The 17,787-nt window shown below is 39.2% G+C and overlaps 3 protein-coding genes across 3 annotated transcripts; 1 reads left to right on the forward strand and 2 right to left on the reverse strand.

The window, feature by feature from the left end:
* Positions 1–554: 554 nt before the first annotated feature.
* Positions 555–5,307, reverse strand: LOC145496448 (mitochondrial inner membrane protease ATP23 homolog). Its single transcript, XM_081476109.1, has 6 exons — positions 5,176–5,307; positions 4,992–5,037; positions 2,780–2,861; positions 2,133–2,267; positions 1,357–1,443; positions 555–753 (listed from the first exon to the last, which is right to left on the reverse strand). The coding sequence occupies exons 1-6, from the start codon at positions 5,285–5,287 to the stop codon at positions 616–618; spliced, it is 600 nt and encodes a 199-aa protein (XP_081332235.1). The 5' UTR covers positions 5,288–5,307; the 3' UTR covers positions 555–615.
* A 201-nt stretch (positions 5,308–5,508) lies between these two features.
* On the forward strand, positions 5,509–9,096 carry LOC145496445 (uncharacterized). The gene has a single exon (XM_081476104.1). The coding sequence runs from the start codon at positions 5,509–5,511 to the stop codon at positions 8,035–8,037; it is 2,529 nt and encodes an 842-aa protein (XP_081332230.1). The 3' UTR covers positions 8,038–9,096.
* Positions 9,097–9,200: 104 nt separating this feature from the next.
* LOC145496447 (UPF0462 protein C4orf33 homolog) lies at positions 9,201–13,789 on the reverse strand. Its single transcript, XM_081476108.1, has 6 exons — positions 13,643–13,789; positions 12,121–12,307; positions 11,443–11,500; positions 10,906–10,957; positions 10,309–10,502; positions 9,201–9,736 (listed from the first exon to the last, which is right to left on the reverse strand). Exons 1-6 carry the CDS (start codon positions 13,655–13,657, stop codon positions 9,643–9,645), a joined length of 600 nt encoding a protein of 199 aa, XP_081332234.1. The 5' UTR covers positions 13,658–13,789; the 3' UTR covers positions 9,201–9,642.
* Positions 13,790–17,787: the final 3,998 nt, after the last annotated feature.

Here is a 17,787-nt window from a genome sequence, read left to right on the forward strand (position 1 = left end):
CTGTTTATTGCAAAATAACTAATGGCTGTATATTATTCTGGTTATTGGTGGATATGTAATAAGAAAATCAGTCATTTCAATGTGTTCTTTATTGTCGAATTTTTATACCATTAAACTAGATTTTATTCATAAATTTCCAACTCTTGGTAAAAAATATCTTGTTATCAAGAAAGGGAACAACATAAGAAAACCAGGTTTCCTGTGGTAACAATGAAAGTTTCATTTTACGATTCTTGCATCTCAGTTAAGAGAATTCTTGTGAAAATGACGGTGTTTCTGGTATTCATCCTGTGTCAATCAAACTGCTGATATACTGAGTGTCCCACATATCATTCTTAGGGCAAGTGATGACATCAGACATCGGTCAAATTAACTGTTACCTTGTTTGAGGCTCTTAACTTAGAAAGTGGGAAAGAGCAAAAAAGATCACAAGAAATGTCTGTGCTTTTCCCATTCCTTTACTGGTGTCTTTTTTTTTTTATTTTCCCAACAATTATTGTTTGAGCCCAGGACAGAATACTTTATTTATAGCATAAAGTTGATGTGATCAGGAAGCATGATTCCTTCTCTGTTTATGTGATGTTCTGTTGCATCATAGTCCACACAGTCCTTCGTTCAAGGAGGTATGCGTTCAAATGGTTCTGTATCATGGAAACAGGCATCAAATACACTCTCTACAACTTTCTCTGCTTCCTCCTTGCTTATGTTTCTGACACATAACATGGATTTAACTGCTCTCGTTTTAACACACTCCTGGCAAAAAAAAAAACATCGAAAACAACCGTTTAGTTCTAGAGAACATTGATTTGTTTAATTTTATAAATCTCTGGGAAGTGTTTGTAACTGGATGGAGCTGACTGCTTGTGGGATTGATCCTTGTAAACAGCCTATGTAAAGGATTCCCGTTGTGTTTATGGCCCTGAAAATAGGCTACTTTGGTCCCTTACAGTCTACATGATTAAAGACACAGGTTTTTGTGTTGTAACTGTACTCAGCCAAAACATAAAACAGGGGCATAGCCAGGACTTTTAAAGGGGGGTTACACTCTGTCAAAGTGATGCTACTCACCAGATTGTCATCACGATATTGATTTTGCCACCTGTTGTAGGTTGTTTGCTTAAAAAGGCTTACAAAAGGGGGGTCACAGGCACCTCAGGGCCCCCCTAGCTATTTATAGCCGCTCAGCTCTTGGAGGCTAATCTATATTATGATCATTGACATGAAAATGATAGATATTTTTGTGTGCAAAAGTTATCACAATTTAAATGTTCTTCAGGTGATGGCTGCAAAATCATGATGTTAAAAAGACAGCTTCAGGTTACATTATTTTAACAAATTATGTAATCGGAAAGATACCTGCTGATGAGCTCTCCATCTGAATTTGAAGCGTCCAAATGCCTCCTTAGAAAACCAACAATCCCCACTCAAGTTTGCAGCACGAATCTATGGGTACAAACAAAAAAATAATTGTTTTCTATTTTGGTGAGGACTATATTCTGGGGAAGTATGGCCCCATACCCCTCTAGAAACTCGTGCCTTTCTGCACTTGTTTAATAAATCAGTCACAATTCATCCTAGATCTGGGAGGGTTACAGACTGAAGTGTCTCCTTTCCACGGTATGCTTCATTCATACCTCCTCCAAATTTCTGGTATTTTGCCTTTTTACAAATCCCACTTCCCACTTTTTCCTCAGCCTCCACCCTTGTTTTCTCCTGGGACCCCCTGTACCTTGTAATGAAGGGTCCTTTTAACATATTGACGTCAGCTTTTCATGTATCTGTCCTGTTACTGATCATGAATTTCGTCTTAACATTGTCAAAGTAACTGTGGATCCATGAGGCGATAGCCAAGTGGATCTGCAGACTACTTTGACAATGTTATGACAAAATTCATTGTCAATAACAGGACAGACCCGTGAAAAACTGACGTCAGTTTGTTTTGTTATGATAAAAAATTGTCAAATTGTTCGGTCTCGCTCATTGATACATTGCATAAATTATAAATTCATGTGTCTGTCCGCTTATTGACAATGAAAATTAGCCAATGAGCACGCAGGAATTTCTGCAGTTATCGCAAAAATTCATATTGAGGACAAGCAAGTTACCATCTATAAAATGCTTGAAACAAATACCTCAGTACAAGCTAAGTGCTTCACATTGTCAGGATCATATTTGATTCTGCAATTATCATATGCATGGATGAGCTCGTGAGTTAGAACATTTTCCATTGCACTTTGGGTGTATATTGCATTCTCACATAGGAACATCTGTAAAAGGGGAAACAATATAAAAACATGACAATCATCCTAACAAAAAAATGGCCTTAATGAGCTGGACTATTCTAAATTTCCCAGATAACCATTCTAGACACCTGGTGCAAGGATTTTCTCTTTCTCCATAAACAAAACAAAGCTTCAATCAAGTCCCATCATTATTTTAAGAAATATCCAACCAGACTTGGACCAGACCTATTTGCAATTTTAAATACAGTAGACACCCACTTAAAAGAAACTAGTGATTCATAACTTGTTGGCTGAAATTTTGGCATCTAATTCCCCAATATGAAAGAACTTGCTGGGCTTAAAAATTGAAACAGGTTCTTATCTGGAAAGTAAATTTTAGTGTACTGGGAAACCTGACTTTTCCTACTTAACTAATGATTGCATGTAACATTCTAAATTTCCTACCTTTAAGCCAGGGGAGGTATTCATTCAAGTAATGTGTCAGTATGACATATTTACAGACAAGTATGTGAAAAGCATATTATTTTGAAGGCTACCTCTTTGGCATCATGATCAAATCCTCCAACAAGCTTTGGGTCACAGGGTTCACATACGAAGTGTTTGTCTGGATCCACATCACTTAAGGCAATCACAAATAATTTTGGAGTTAAATAATCCTTTCTTAGCAGGGAAGAAGGGGAGGGGGTGGAACAAGGGGCTGGGGTGGGTTATGACATGCATGTTTCTCTCAAGGGAGGGGTCACCTCTGGGTGAGTGACTAAAGTGAAATGAAATAGCTTCATTTGTAAGGCAATTCAAATAGACGAAAAAGAAGCGGACATTTAACGATAAAAAATTGCGATAAAACATTAATGATGATTTACATCAAGGAGCACAATCCTAGTCTCAACACGCAGACAGATTCCATACACGTAAAACTCTTTGATTGAAAGAACATTCCATCACCCACTGTCTTTTTAGTAATTAAAAATTTTTTATCTTTGACTCTGACTTGATAATGACGTTAGCCAAACATTGAAACGTTGTCAACAAACTTTTAATATGCTTTTATGAATTGTTTTATCGCAATTTTTTTTTATTGTTAAATTCAAAGAGCCATAATTATACAGGATCTTCTAAAAAATTGTCCAACAAAAATATCCTGTCTTATAATCCATCAAATATTTTTGTTCATGTGCGATTAGTCTAAACACGTCATGTGACCGAATATTCCCCAGCTGAAACTGGGGAATATCTGAGAATATTCCCCAATTTACAAAACTGCACGCGTTACGAAAAAGATTTGAAGAATAATAAACACAATAGCCTCCATTTGGAGCGAAAATATGCTCAGATATTTGTCCTTGGACATAATCTGTTCCTTGAAGCTCACAGTTTTCCTCAAGCTATGCTCTTGGAAAACTGTTTGCTTCTCAGAACTGATAATGTATGCGGACAAATATCCTAGCATATTTTCACACCAAATGGAGGCTATTGTTTATATATTTTCAGGGTTCAAATAAAGTTTGAGCCATGCCCAGATTGTTCTCCTTTCAGAGACTAATTCAAATTTTCCACCAAGCATCACCGACCCCTTTCACATGGAAGTCCCCTTTTCTCTGGAGCCCCCGTATTGGCCTCATTTGTTGTTTTCCTTGAAAAAAAGTGGATGTCTCAAATTTCCCTTGACCTCATGACCGATGCAGTGCTTGTCAACATGTTTCCTAAAATATTCTCTGATCAATGTGTGTTGATACTTGTTTCATTTTTTGATAGTCAAATTTATTTAGGGCCTGTTTACAAGGAGGGAGGAGTGGGTTAACCCTAGCTGGAGGGCAAAACATAACCTGAGTTTAACAAGCAAAATTTCAGAGGTACATTAACCCTACAACCTGGCCGTACAACTTAATACACTCACAGGGTCTGGAAACAAGTAGAAAGTTAACCCCAGTAGGTGGGTTAACCCTACCTGGAGTGTTTACAAGGGAAAAAGTTAACTCATCTGCCATGGTAACCCTAGCATGTAAACACGACAAAGAAAACAAGAGGAAATGTGTGAGTCTAGTCTATCAACTTTATTGGTCTCATAAGTTAAATATATACATAAGTAGTAAATCAATAGTAGAAATGAAAAGGCCAAAAGGGATTGCGCGAACGGGAAAAAGTATCCCTTGCGAGGCACAACCCAAAATCTAATCAAAAAATTCTGATAAGAAATCTAAAATTTAATGAAATGACAATAAATCTAATTAATTACTAATAGTGCACAGTTAGGTGCAAATAAAAGAGTCTAAAAAACAACAACAAAAACAAAAACAAAAACAAAAAAAGGTGCAAATAAAATCAGTCAGATAAAATTAAGAGCGGTGGCAAGGCCAGTTACGGGAAAGGAACCAGGTGCTGGGCATGTCAATATTATGAGTAATGTCCAGTAAAGTAAGCTTAAAATAAGTGGCGCGCAGAAAATTTTTAAACATACTTAGAAAACTTGTCACGAGGGACGAGATTACAGATAATGTTCCAGGGTTTTACAATTGTATCGAAGAATGAGGCCTGAAAAGTTGCGTTTTTACAGTAGGCAGGTTTTGATACGAGTGTAGGGTTCTTAGAACGAGATCGGCCACGTGTGACCGAGGGGTAAGGCCGCTTCGCTAGGGTAACCCGCTTACAAGGGTATTAAAATATACCCTCTCTCCTTGTAAACAGGCCCTTAGTGATACAAATACATTTTTTATCTCATAGTACTGACTAGCTCTTCTAGGTACTTACCATCCTAGTCTACTCATAGCATCCAGCATGAATCTAACATATGCCGCTAAAGGAAGCACCAGAAACGTTTAGAAGGTTTGTCATGAAGCCCTCGCGTGATTGCATCACGCCACCATCACGCCACCCTAAATTGTCAAATAAACATTCGATTTAAAGGTCGAAAGTCTACCTTTCGGTTACTTACAATTTCGACAGGCTTTTGCAAGTCTCTCTTTGCATTTTCGGTGCAATCTTGCATTTGATTCTGCAGAAGGCTTTCGTGTGCAATCTTCACCGTGTTCCAAAAGTTCCGCCATGTTGAATTAACATGCGGTTCGCTTTGCGGGCTCATTCAGCTGTTTTGAGTTGATTTTAAGATGGCGGACACACTGTAGACTACTTTACGCGTCACTTTACGGTTTCCTGAGAACGACAGGTGATTTGATGGCTAGTCTGCTTGCCTGTGCAGGTGTAGCTGCCCAGTTTCATCACCGATGCCAGGAACTCCTGAGTGCTTAAGCGTGAAGTTTATTTGCCAATGCTTCGTTCATGTTTTAGTTCACTGTTAAGTTCTAGGTCCCGTCGCCTTAAAAAGATATGGATGTTCTGCTTTCTCTCTCTGACTTCTGTGGCAGCTACTGTCTTGGTTTATCAGATCTTATTTATGGACGGTTCAGATTATCTGACAAAGTATGAAGATGAGTACCGAAAGTGGAATTCGCTCAGAGACTGGCCGAAGGTGTTGCGTTACAAACTGATCAAAGCCATAACAAATTCAACAGCCTCAGCATGCCCTCCGTTTTCCATACAGACCATACACACCAAGCCGTTTTCAACCACGCCGGCATCCTGTCGTCTACCAGTAGTTCGAAAAGAGGCCTGTTCCTTTGCGAAATCCATCTTTACGATGAATCCTGCGAATCAATCTTGCAACACCTCGCAGGTGAATTTGTGTAGGATGGAAAAGACACCAAGAGGATACCCTAAAGTTGAATGCCATACCACAAGCTGTGGATCATCAGACATTATTTCTGTGGGATTCATCGATCCACACGATGGTTCCCTTAGTTGGCGACACTTTTCATTCCTTCAAGACGTAGAGAAAGCCCTCAATAACTATATTCAAAGTGCACCGGCAGAAGACTATTTCCCTTTTGCTTTTCTGAGGTGTGATGAATTCTGGAATCCAACGGCCAAGACTCAGCTTTTTCTTCTTCCACCTAGAGGTGCAACAGCTGATAAATCCCGCGATAAATTTCAAGTCAAAGCAATTAATGTCAACATTATGCTAATCGACTCTGTCTCCAGACCTCATTTCTTTCGCTCCCTTCCTCAAACTGTCAAGGCTTTTAGAAGCATTAACGCAAATACATCAGCATTGGTTCTAGATTTTGAGCTGTTTCATGCCATCAAACACAGGACATTCGAGAACATAAATACCTTGTTTTCAGGGGAACTTCTTGACATTGAACAGTTTGTTAACCCTGTTCCTGTCAAAGCAGATGTAATGTTTAACAAGTTTAAATCTTTGGGATATCAGACAATGTGGCAAGAAGACCTGTGTTGGACATACGAATGGGGACTGGTTAGGGACTTAAAAGTTATGAACCAAAGTTTACCACTGAAGGAAATATGGCACAACTTAACATCTACGTTAAAGAAGAACTCTATTGATTTCACAGGAATAACCCACTCAAGCTGTGAAGTTTTCAAGAGCTTTGGAGTTCCAGAGCCTTTCCATGGCCCCTCGAAGATATGTTATGGAGGAAAACATTACCACAGCTTGTTTTTACACTTCTTGGAAAATTTTCTCCAGGAAGTGAATGCAGATTCAGATAAGAAACCACTGTTCTCTTTTTCAATGCTGAATGTGGGCCATGAAGACAGTGGACTTAGAATTCAGACTTTTGATGAAGGACTAGCAAATTTTGTAGAGAATTTAGGCACTGACCCAAACACTTTGAGCATAATACTATCAGATCATGGCAACACCTATGGTGCTTTTCCCAGAACAATGGAGGGACGGTTTGAAGTATTTCAACCACACTTGTTTATTGTAATACCAAATCGGGTTCAAAACCTGCTTGGCAAAAATAGAGTGCAGACATTAAAACAAAATCAAAAGAGACTGGTGTCCATCATTGATTTGCATTACACCTTAATGGCAGTTGCCTTTGATATTGGCAACAAGGGACTACAGCAGCATCTTGGCCTGTTGGAACCAATTTCAAGAAACAGAAGTTGCGAAGACCTCCAACTTCTCAGTTCTTCACTTTGCGTTTGTCAAGGATGGGAGACAAAAGTCCATGGAAACTCATTTCACTCTATTATAGCTGAATTTGTGCTAGGGCAACTTAATGGAAAGATACAAACTCAGTTCCTTGAAAACATCCAAACAAATAGACCAGTTTCTGGTTTTGGATCTTGTGAAAGGCTCAAGGGAGAAAGGTTTGATAATGTGCGAGAAAAGAGAAATGGTGAAACTCTCACAGTCTCCCTTGATATTTACGTCCAACGTCAGGAATTGTTTTCAGCTACAGTTCAAGTGATCACTGAAAGTGTGCTGATTAACATGAAATTGGTTCAATACACAAGATTCAGTGAATATGGCATTTATCAGAGCTGTGTAGACAAGGGAGTTGATTTAAGACTCTGCATCTGTGAGCAAAGAACAACAAAACATAATTCAACCACAAACTCACCTTCTGTTTCAAGAGAAACTTTTGCAACAACCAAAGAACCACCAACGCCAAAATGGCAACATTATGGCAATGTCTTTGATTCCGTTACAAGAGCTGATGAGATGCATGAGAACTGCCTTTTCATCCTTTTACGAGAACACAAGAGAGGTGTGGTAATTGAGGCTGCTAATTCATGCAGTTTTGTTACATATACCATTGATCTTCATTTGTCACTAAACAACATGCAAGTGTCAGAAAGGACTCCTATTCATAAAGAGCTGGGGCCTGGTGCCATACACTTCTTGATAGCTGTGATTCAACTTGATCCTAACATCAACTGGAGCTGGAAATACACTGTGAACTTTTCATGGAAACTCATACGTTAACAAGATCTTTTTAGTTAAATCAGACGTGATACAAGCATCAGAGATATAGTTCATATGAGGAGCAGTTTAAAAGTAGCTGTTATTGATTTAAGTGTTTGTATCCCCTACAGAGGTTTTCAGTTTTACAGCATCTCTGTAGAATGGTATTAGTCCCAAAAGCTTTCATCTCAATTCCAATGCTTTTCCTTCTGAAATAGAACCATAAAGTTCCTGCTTGAGCCATGCCCATCCTAGTTGACAAGAAAATGTCCCAGGCTCTAGATAAGTATATAATAATTATGGTCACTACAGGAATGATAAATATTGCCACAAATATTTTTCATAAAGCGTCATCATGTAAAATTCATACCCTTAAAACATTTGGGACCTGATAAAAACCATGATTGTGGCCATGGAAGCAAGGATATTGAGCACAACAATACATGGCTTAATTATGCATGTTTACACATACTTAAGTTATCTTCTGCAAACTGAAAAAAAGAATTTTGTAGAGTGCAAACCATGATTCCTAACTTTGAAGTGAACACCTTCATGTACTCCTCCGAAAGTGACATACACCAATCTCTGTGGCTGATTAGCTTGGATGGACATGGCTCAAGCAGAAATTTTAATTGAAAGTGTCAGAAGCATAAAATGGTTTTAGGTCTATTATCAATACCTTACAGTGATAAAAAACTGCAAAACTAGACATTAATTGTTTCACATACTGTAGATTGCCCACAGTGTAATTCAAGTTGAAGAAGCAGAGATTTCATCCATATGGAGTTAAATATTTTATTCAAAGCTAATGCCTGTGTTTTTTCTTTACAGGTAATTTGACTGAACATAGATTATTAAACATATATGGATTACTTAAGCATTAAAAGGACACATTTCCTATATCACTTAGTGGTTTCTCATACATTATTTGCTCATACTTTCCTGTGAGGTCATGTTTTACTTTTTAATACAGGAAAGAAATATTATTATAAACTAACGTTGAAAATAATTAGGATAGTGGCAGTTTAAACTTGTTAGTAGCCTCTTGGCTTGGAATTAAAAAGTGTCTCTTGTCCATAACTTGAATGTGTCTTATTTCCTGACCAGGGTTTGTTAAGTGCTTAATTATCTATAGAAAAAATTCTCAATCGTGATTGGTTCTCCTTATGCCTATTTGTCACACAATCAGCATACAATCATGTGGCAGTCCTACTAAAGGTATTCAGTGACAACTTTTTGTAACTGGATACCTGTTAGTGGATACTTACGGCATGCACATGTCAATTACATGCACTTTCGTGGCTTCCTTAATGTTTCCTACGGTTTTTAAAACTTATGGAAAGCACTCCTGACCTCTTTTTGCTCAAAAGAAGTTCTCAAAAGAAGTTCTCAAAAGACTTCTTTAATTTTGAAATTTGTTACGGATACAATTAGTAACTGAACCTTGTGTTATACAATTCAGGAAGTCATCATGCTTTTAATTTCAACTCGGCCTACTGCTGCATGCTGGTCCAAAATTGAAATAAGTTGTGCTATTACTCCCTAAATTGTGCTTCACTTGGTCCAATAATTTACTATTAAAAAAAAATTATAGTAACTATTCATGATTGTTCCTTGATGTCTTTGTTACATATGAGTCCAATAGTTTGATTCTGGTTGTCTCCAGGATTCAGGAAATAATGCCTTGAAATCAAAGTTCTTGAAAAACTGAAGGCGATGACTGAAAGGAAGATGATTGATTATAGTAAACAAGGTTTAAAACTATTTTTTGCTAACAATATTACCGTATATATTATTTATTTGGCTTGCTTTAATGGCAACTTGTTTTGAGACTCAAGTCTGGTGAAATGTTAAGACGGTAACAGCTTCATTGGTTTGGACTGTGTATAATATAAGTTGGCAATACATTGGTTGGCCTTACTGGAGTGGTTGATCTCTGGCTGGGACCAATTTATTGTGTTTTTAGATGTGGCACAACTTCATCAGTGCTCCCATCAGTGCACAATTCCAAGGTATTTTATTGTCACAGTGCCTTTCCCCACCCAGGAATGTAAAAATACTTGGGTTGTGGGGGATGGGGTGGGGTTAAAAAATTACTAGTGACTATCATCCCATTTAGGGGTAGGGACAATCAATTCACTCCAAGGAAACCAGGACAAGCTCTGCCACTGTCTGCCACTTCAACCCAAATGTTGTCTAAATTTGTATCCAGTAAGTTACAGGTACTATTTATCTTGGTGAAAGAATGAAGGCAAGATAGTGCACTATGCCTGCCTTTTGCAGTCTACTTACAAGTCGGGTGTGTGGAAGTCCTTGGAAGCTGGGTACAGTGCTTCATACTGTCTCCCATTCCCAGATCCATGGATAGCATATGCATTAATCTTTGTTACTTCAGGAGGGAAGTATTCTAATGGTATAATGGCACTTCCTTTCCATGTTTTGCTTGCATCATCTATCTCAGCTGTATAATTTAGATCAAGTTTATCCTGAAGTGAGAATGTCACATAATATTATTATGTCATTGAATAATTTGCTGAAATAATTTTCAAGAGACTTGTAAATATGATAGCAGTGAGTCCAAAATATATAATTAGCTTTTAATGGCAAAATGCCAAACTTTTATGTTTTAATAAAACAGCCACTTCACTCTCACAGTGCCTCTCAGGACTAAACATTTTAAGTCATCCTCTACTTCATTTGTTTAGGTTTTTTAGTATCACACAGTTTAGTACGCTGTCATTATTGCAAAAATATTAATATAATTCCAAAACCATGAAAATACAGAGAATTACCTGCTAGCTGGCAACATGGCTCTAGCTACTTTGATCCTTGCATATTTTTCATTATTTTATAGTCGCTGAAATGGCAACAAAAGTTCTTTCACCTTACCTTTACCATATTTCTTGTGCCATTGAGAAAAAGCACTAGATGCTGGCCATGACTAAATAAAATACAATGATAACAAAAATGGTTTTAGCTTTGTTTTCATTCAGGATAACCCATAAAGAACAGTGGGAGGAGAAGGGAGGGTACTTTTCTTACTTTATTTTAAATGTGCCAGTGTAGAATTTCAGGGAGACTGTCAAGTTTGCTTTTTGGAAAGCTGGTTCAGTTTCCTTTCTGGGGTCATTTGAAAAAATGAAGGAGGACTGAGGGCAAGTATTGTTATTTTGAATTGAGGTCATACTGTACTGACAACAGATATTTCATCATCATCATGATAAGATATCTGTTGAAAATGATGAGGACCACAAAGATTATAAACCATGGAAAAAGACATTTCCATGGTGATGGTAGTGGGGCTGCAATTTAATTGGCACTTCTGCCTACAATAATGCTATCAAGTTAATAATGAAGTAAATTATGTAGCTTGTACATGAGCGGAATCAATATTTTCTTGAGACTGTAACTTAATGAAACACTTACGGGCATAACTCAACCTCCAGATATTTATCTTCTTTTCCCAGGAAGAAAATCTCAGCCACTACAATTAAGAGCAAACAAGAAATAAAAACCACCCATTCAGTCCAGAGATACGTGTGCCAGTTGAGGTTATAAAAAGTCAATTTTTTTATGTCAGCTAGGAATGAAAAATTAGTCCATTTAGCGTTGGCATGAGCTGGCATGAAGTCAAAGCCCAGGGAAGGGGGGAGTACTCCCTATAATGGCCTAAACAGGGGGGGCTCTACCCGAAAGGGGTTCCTTTTTGAGGCTTCAGGTATTTAAAAGGGTTGGAAAATCACAATTTAAGATATGAAATGATAGGGAAACTTTTAAATGGGCCTTTCATATTTAAAATATTTCCAACAGATGCACCTTAGCTTATGGCTGTATCATTTAATTTACCCCTGTAAACACTACATGAAAATGACAATACTTCCTTTTCTGGGGATTTTATCCATAAGACAGGCCAGTTATAGCAGTTACATGAAAGTGGTACTTTGTTCAATAAAAGGTGTTCAAAACGGGTACCTTTTCTGTCAAATTGGTATATAAAAGGGCAAGGGGCAAATAATGGACCTCAGGGGAGGGCCTTCCCACAAAAAACTTTGTTGAGTACCCGAGTCAAAACTATCAACTTGCAGTTACCACTAGCAACTTAACCTTCATATTCCCACAATTCAGGACAGGGCCTTCCTGAGGTCACCGGTGGAGGTCCTGGATCATTAAATAGAGGTCCAGCCACATCAACCCTCACTGAGGTCTTGTTTTCGGAACTAACTTTTAACTCCACAGGGCTGTGATTAACAGGTTCCCCATTCCAAGTTGTTGCTATGGAGAACACAAAATCCTGTAAAGAAGAATCAAAATTAACATTTACAATTATTTTGACTGTGACTTTTTTATACAGTGACGAATGACCTGACTAGAGATCCTGGGATCTGGTCCCTGGATAACATCACTAGTTATTACTGGCAGATCCAGGGATCCAGGGTTCAATCCAGGCTTGGAGTGAGTATTAGATCCTTCTGTCAGGTCCCAAAAATAGCCCAAAATCCCATATAAAAAGGACGGGGCTGCTTATCGGAAATTTTGAAAAGAGCACCTAAGAGATACCAAGATCCTGCTTTGTGGGTGTGGCTTAATTTTTTTTCACCCCTAAGAGGTAAATAAATAAATAAATAAATAAATAAATAAATAAATAAATAAATATCTTAATTGACCACTTCTCCAATGAGACTTTTCAGGGCCAATGAAACCAATTGATGAAACAAATAATGCAAATGACCATAACATGGTTAAAAATCCAAACTGGCAGGGGGCACAACAGTTGGTTGCGGTACCAGGTACCAATTCTAAAACAACACATTTACTGACACTTTCATAACTTTTTATAGCAACAAAAACAATTGCTAAGAATAATTTCTATTCATAAAATTGATTGAAACATATCTCCTGCCATATATCCATTTATTATATGGAGAAGAGTGTTTTACTGGGAACTAAACCACTCGTAGATTCCATACGCCACTTCATCAGGGACCCGAGTGGCGTATTTTCCGTATGTCACCTTTGTGAGTGTCGTATCGTTCAATGACTTCACGATTCCCGCCTTTTGCTTTTGTTGAATTGGTTTCTCCATATAATAAAAAGAACATTACATGTTGGCTCGAAGATATGAATTTTATGTTCTTGTGGCAAGAACAATATCTTGCCACTCGAACATAAAATTCATACCTTCTCGCCACCGTGTAATATCCTCTATATATCCTGTCAGAACCCGCTGTTGACCTATTGAGCCTGAACACCCTAAAAGGTACGTTCCTCTTTGTGTCTCCCCCCCCTCCCCGCTTGCCGCCGGTGCTGAGGGGAACTTTGCTGTTCTTTGGGGGCATACCTCTTTCAGAAATTTTACATGTGTAATTAAAATATTACAATTGAGAGCTCTCAGAGCTTTGTTCAATTTATTGAGTCTTTATTGAGGCGTTAAATCGGTGACTTTATCCCGAAGATCTCTCTGTTTCATTTGATGTTTCCGAAACTGTTAAAATTATGCCAATTACCTTGATCGAATGAAGTCCCCCCAGTCACCAACGCAGCAGGTAAAATTCCCATACCCTTTAGGCCGGACACAAAATACTTATGAAACCAACGGAAAAGTAAAAAGTAAGGGAAATATTTATACCTTGCGATTCCCCATCAAGAGTTACAGTCGAAAGCAAGGTCGATTTACGTCCACACTGGCCTTTCTAGCCTCTCTTTCATGTACCGCAGACCGGAAGTAAAACTATAACGGTGTCAAATTGCATTTTGTAATGGGCGATGAAACGACAGCGTTAGTCGCGGAAGTGGATGGCAAAGGTGGGGTACCAATCATTCATCACGCTGAATTTTTCCATTAAATCACGCATCAGGGAGATTTTTTTTCATCAATCACGCGTGACGTAAAAAAAGTAAGTACATAGCCAATTTTACTTTCTCGACCCTAAAAGCGTTTTTAAAAGAAGAACTTTGCCGATGTAACCACAAAAATGCATCGGCAAATCTTAAAGCCCTCATTATGACCCTTCTGTAGGGGATAAATGAGATGTAAGCTGTGTAGGTTCATGTGGGGATTAATGAGATGTAGGCTATGCAGGTCTATGTAGGGGATTAATGAGGTGTGGGTATATGTGGGGAATTAATGAGCTGTAGGCTATGAAGGTATATGTGGGGGATTAATGAGCTGCAGGCTATGTAAGTATATGTGGGGGATTAATGCGATGTTGGCTGTGTAGGTTTATGTGGGGATTAATGAGTTGTGGCTATGTGGGTATATGCGGGGGATTAATGAGATGTAGGCTGTGTAGGTATATGCGGGGGATTAATGAGATGTAGGCTGTGTAGGTAGGAGGCACGGTGGCCTCATGGTTAGTGCGCTCGTCTCCGGATTGAGCGGTCCGGGTTCGAACCCTGGCCGGGGGACATTGTGTTGTGTTCTTGGGCAAGACACTTTACTCTCACAGTGTCTCTCTCCACCCAGGTGTATAAATGGGTACCGGCGAGCTTAATGCTGGGGGTAACCCTGCGATGGACTAGCATCCCATCCAGGGGGGAGTAGAAATACTCCTAGTCGCTTCATGCTACAGGAACCGGGATAAGCTCCGGCCTGATGGGCCACTTGGCTCGCATGCAGGCTTTACCTACCTTACCTTTACCTAGGCTGTGTAGGTATATGTGGGGGACAGTGATTGTTGCGTTTTTAAATTCCTTCAGCGTAGTGTAGACGATCGAGCCTAAGCTTCCTAGGCTGCAAAAAACGCTCTTCAAACCGGAGGAATTTGAAAACGCCGGCTTTGAGTTTTCATGTGGGCGGAAAACATTTTAAAACGGACCTTTTCGAACACGATAGATGAGGAGAACCACGTGATTTCCCTGGCCGAGATTTCTTCAAACAAAAATATGAAACGACCGGTGATTGTTGCGTTTTTAAATTCCTTCAGTGTAGTGTAGACGATCGGACTACCTTACCTTTACCTAGGCTGTGTAGGTATATGTGGGGGATTAATGAGATGCATGCTGTGTGGGTATATGTGGGGGATTAATGAGATGCATGCTGTGTGGGTATATGTGGGGGATTGATGAGATGTAGGCTGTGTGAGGGATAGATGAACTGTAGGCTGTGTGAGAGAGATGTGTATATCATGTGTATAGATGTCCCTGGCCGAGATTTCTTCAAACAAAAATATGAAACGACCGGTGATTGTTGCGTTTTTAAATTCCTTCAGTGTAGTGTAGACGATCGGACTACCTTACCTTTACCTAGGCTGTGTAGGTATATGTGGGGGATTAATGAGATGCATGCTGTGTGGGTATATGTGGGGGATTAATGAGATGCAGGCTGTGTGGGTATATGTGGGGGATTGATGAGATGCAGGCTGTGTGGGTATATGTGGGGGATTGATGAGATGCAGGCTGTGTGGGTATATGTGGGGGATTGATGAGATGTAGGCTGTGTGAGGGATAGATGAACTGTAGGCTGTGTGAGAGAGATGTGTATATTGCGGCGGAGTTAACTGGCCGCCCAACCATCCGGGTGGTGTCGCACTTATAAAGCGAAAGAACAAAAGGGTTGGCTGTGAGCCAATGAGAAAGCACTGACGTCATCGCCAAACTGGACAAACGAGTTTCTGACTCCGACTGAATTTAATTGTTCAAAATGGCGGACATACCTCAATTTCAGTTTATAATATGCTAATTTGCCAAACATTCTTTATATGCACGCTTATGTTCTGTAACGGATTTGTAATTTATGCTATACATACAGTTCTGTATTAAAATACAGTAGCCAGATTAAGCCTTGACTGATGGCGTTCTCTCTGCCATCTAATACTACACGTTGCAGGGAAAGGGTAGTTCAAATTCCTCGACAACGTCTACCGTCTACGAATGCCTACGAACGAAACCAACTTCCTGTGCCTCGCCGCCTAAAGCGTCACAATTTTCAATGTTATTCCACCAGATATCATTGTCTCCGCAACATTTAGATTTGAGGTCAATTAAGTAGCGAGATCCCCGAGAACTGGAAGCTGAAAATATGAAACGACCAGTGATTGTTGCGTTTTTAAATTCCTTCAGTGTAGTGTAGACGATCGGGCCTAAGCTTCCTAGGCTGCAAAAAACGCTCTTCAAACCGGAGGAATTTGAAAACGCCGGCTTTGAGTTTTCATGTGGGCGGAAAACATTTTAAAACGGACCTTTTCGAACACGATAGATGAGGAGAACCACGTGATTTCCCTGGCCGAGATTTCTTCAAACAAAAATATGAAACGACCGGTGATTGTTGCGTTTTTAAATTCCTTCAGTGTAGTGTAGACGATCGGGCCAAAGCTTCTTAGGTTCCAAATGAAGTCAATAATCAGGCGTTCTTCAATGAGTCCAAAGAGAAAAAAATCGGAGGAGTTCCCGGCCGCGCAAAGGAGAAATGCACCATAAATAAACACGGTAAACAAAATATAAATATTTAGGAGTGGAACTCTTTAAGGACCTCGACCAAGTTTACCTAAAAGGAAGTTCATGACATCCAGATCTTGGGTATACAATTTATTATCGAATACCAGGGTACGTGATTCGTATACCTAAAAGGAAATTTATGACATCCCATTCAGATCTAAGGTGTACAACGACAAGCCGCTCGTTTTGTTAAACATTTGTATTATCGAATACCAGGGTATGTGACCGGTCTCTTGAATGAGCTAGTAATGATAACGCATCCCATTGAATCGGTTCTGCAACCGTTTTTCGTTCAATCAGTTGTTATCAGTTCATGTGGAACCAAGAGGGTGTTCACACATACTACTGCCGCGACGGTCGCTGCATGTAACATGCAATATTCGTTAGATTTAGAACAATTAAGATTACGGAAAACGGATATCGGAGCCCCGTGTGCTCTAGTGACGGTTAGAACTTATTTCTTCTGTAATCTTTAGAGATCAGGTGCTTTTCCTTGTCTATTCTCAGAGAGTTCACACGTATTTTATCGTGCTCCGCTATTTTGTATTCAGTTAATCGGTTTTCAATTCGTCAAAAATGTCTCTCGCAAACGAGAATTCATTATCAATTGCACCTTCACGGCACGAAAAATTGGATTTACTCTAAATTTGATCCTGATCAAAGTCGAAGTCAAATGTGATCATAGCTTTGATCCAAACTTTGACGCGCGTCAAATGTGTGTCAAAAATGTCATGGCTTTGCCGATACTTTTGATCCATGACAAAGAGGAGGGCAAATGTGATCTTAACTTTGACTCCACCTTTGACCCACGTAAAAGGGGGAATCAAATATCTTATGGATTTGCCATACATTTGATCCCTGCCAAAGGCGAGGTCAAACATGTCAATAACTTTGACTACAGTTTTGACGCGCGTTAAAGGCGTTCAAAGACACCACGGCTTTGCATACCTTTGATCTCTTATGTCAAAGGCGTTCAAAGGCGGCATGGCTTTGTACAACTTTGATCTTACGTCATGTCATGTCAAAGGCGAGGTCAAATATGGCCATATCTTGCGACTCCGTTTTTAACGCCCTAATAACCTGCGTTTTCGTATTTTTTTCTGTTTTAACGATAAAATGAAAGCTTGCTTTTTTGCCAATGTGTATTTTTTTAATAAAAAAGTTTTCACTTGACCTGGAGGTCGCACAAGGAAGCAACTCGAAAACAGCGGGAAAACGCGGCTACCAGCGGCTTCCCGCATTTTCTGGCCAATCAGAATAAAGGGAATAAAGGTCAACGAAGTCGGCTGTGAGGAAAGCAGACATTTTTCTTTATTTCGCTTCATTATGGCAGCTTTG

The sequence above is a fragment of the Orbicella franksi genome, chromosome 9 (genome assembly GCF_964199315.1).
Source record: "Orbicella franksi chromosome 9, jaOrbFran1.1, whole genome shotgun sequence".
Lineage (NCBI taxonomy): Eukaryota > Metazoa > Cnidaria > Anthozoa > Scleractinia > Merulinidae > Orbicella > Orbicella franksi.

Coding starts and splice junctions, on each gene's coding strand:
- LOC145496445 (XM_081476104.1), top strand. CDS start 5,509: ATGCTTCGTTCATGTTTTAGTTCACTGTTAAGTTCTAGGTCCCGTCGC.
- LOC145496448 (XM_081476109.1), bottom strand. CDS start 5,287: ATGGCGGAACTTTTGGAACACGGTGAAGATTGCACACGAAAGCCTTCT. Junction 5,038..5,175: donor TGCAAAAGCCTGTCGAAATT/GTAAGTAACCGA, acceptor TGCTTCCTTTAG/CGGCATATGTTAGATTCATG. Junction 754..1,356: donor GATGGAGAGCTCATCAGCAG/GTATCTTTCCGA, acceptor TTTTTTTGCCAG/GAGTGTGTTAAAACGAGAGC.
- LOC145496447 (XM_081476108.1), bottom strand. Junction 10,503..10,905: donor GCACAAGAAATATGGTAAAG/GTAAGGTGAAAG, acceptor TTCTCACTTCAG/GATAAACTTGATCTAAATTA. Junction 9,737..10,308: donor GACTTCCACACACCCGACTT/GTAAGTAGACTG, acceptor TCTTCCTTTCAG/TCATCGCCTTCAGTTTTTCA.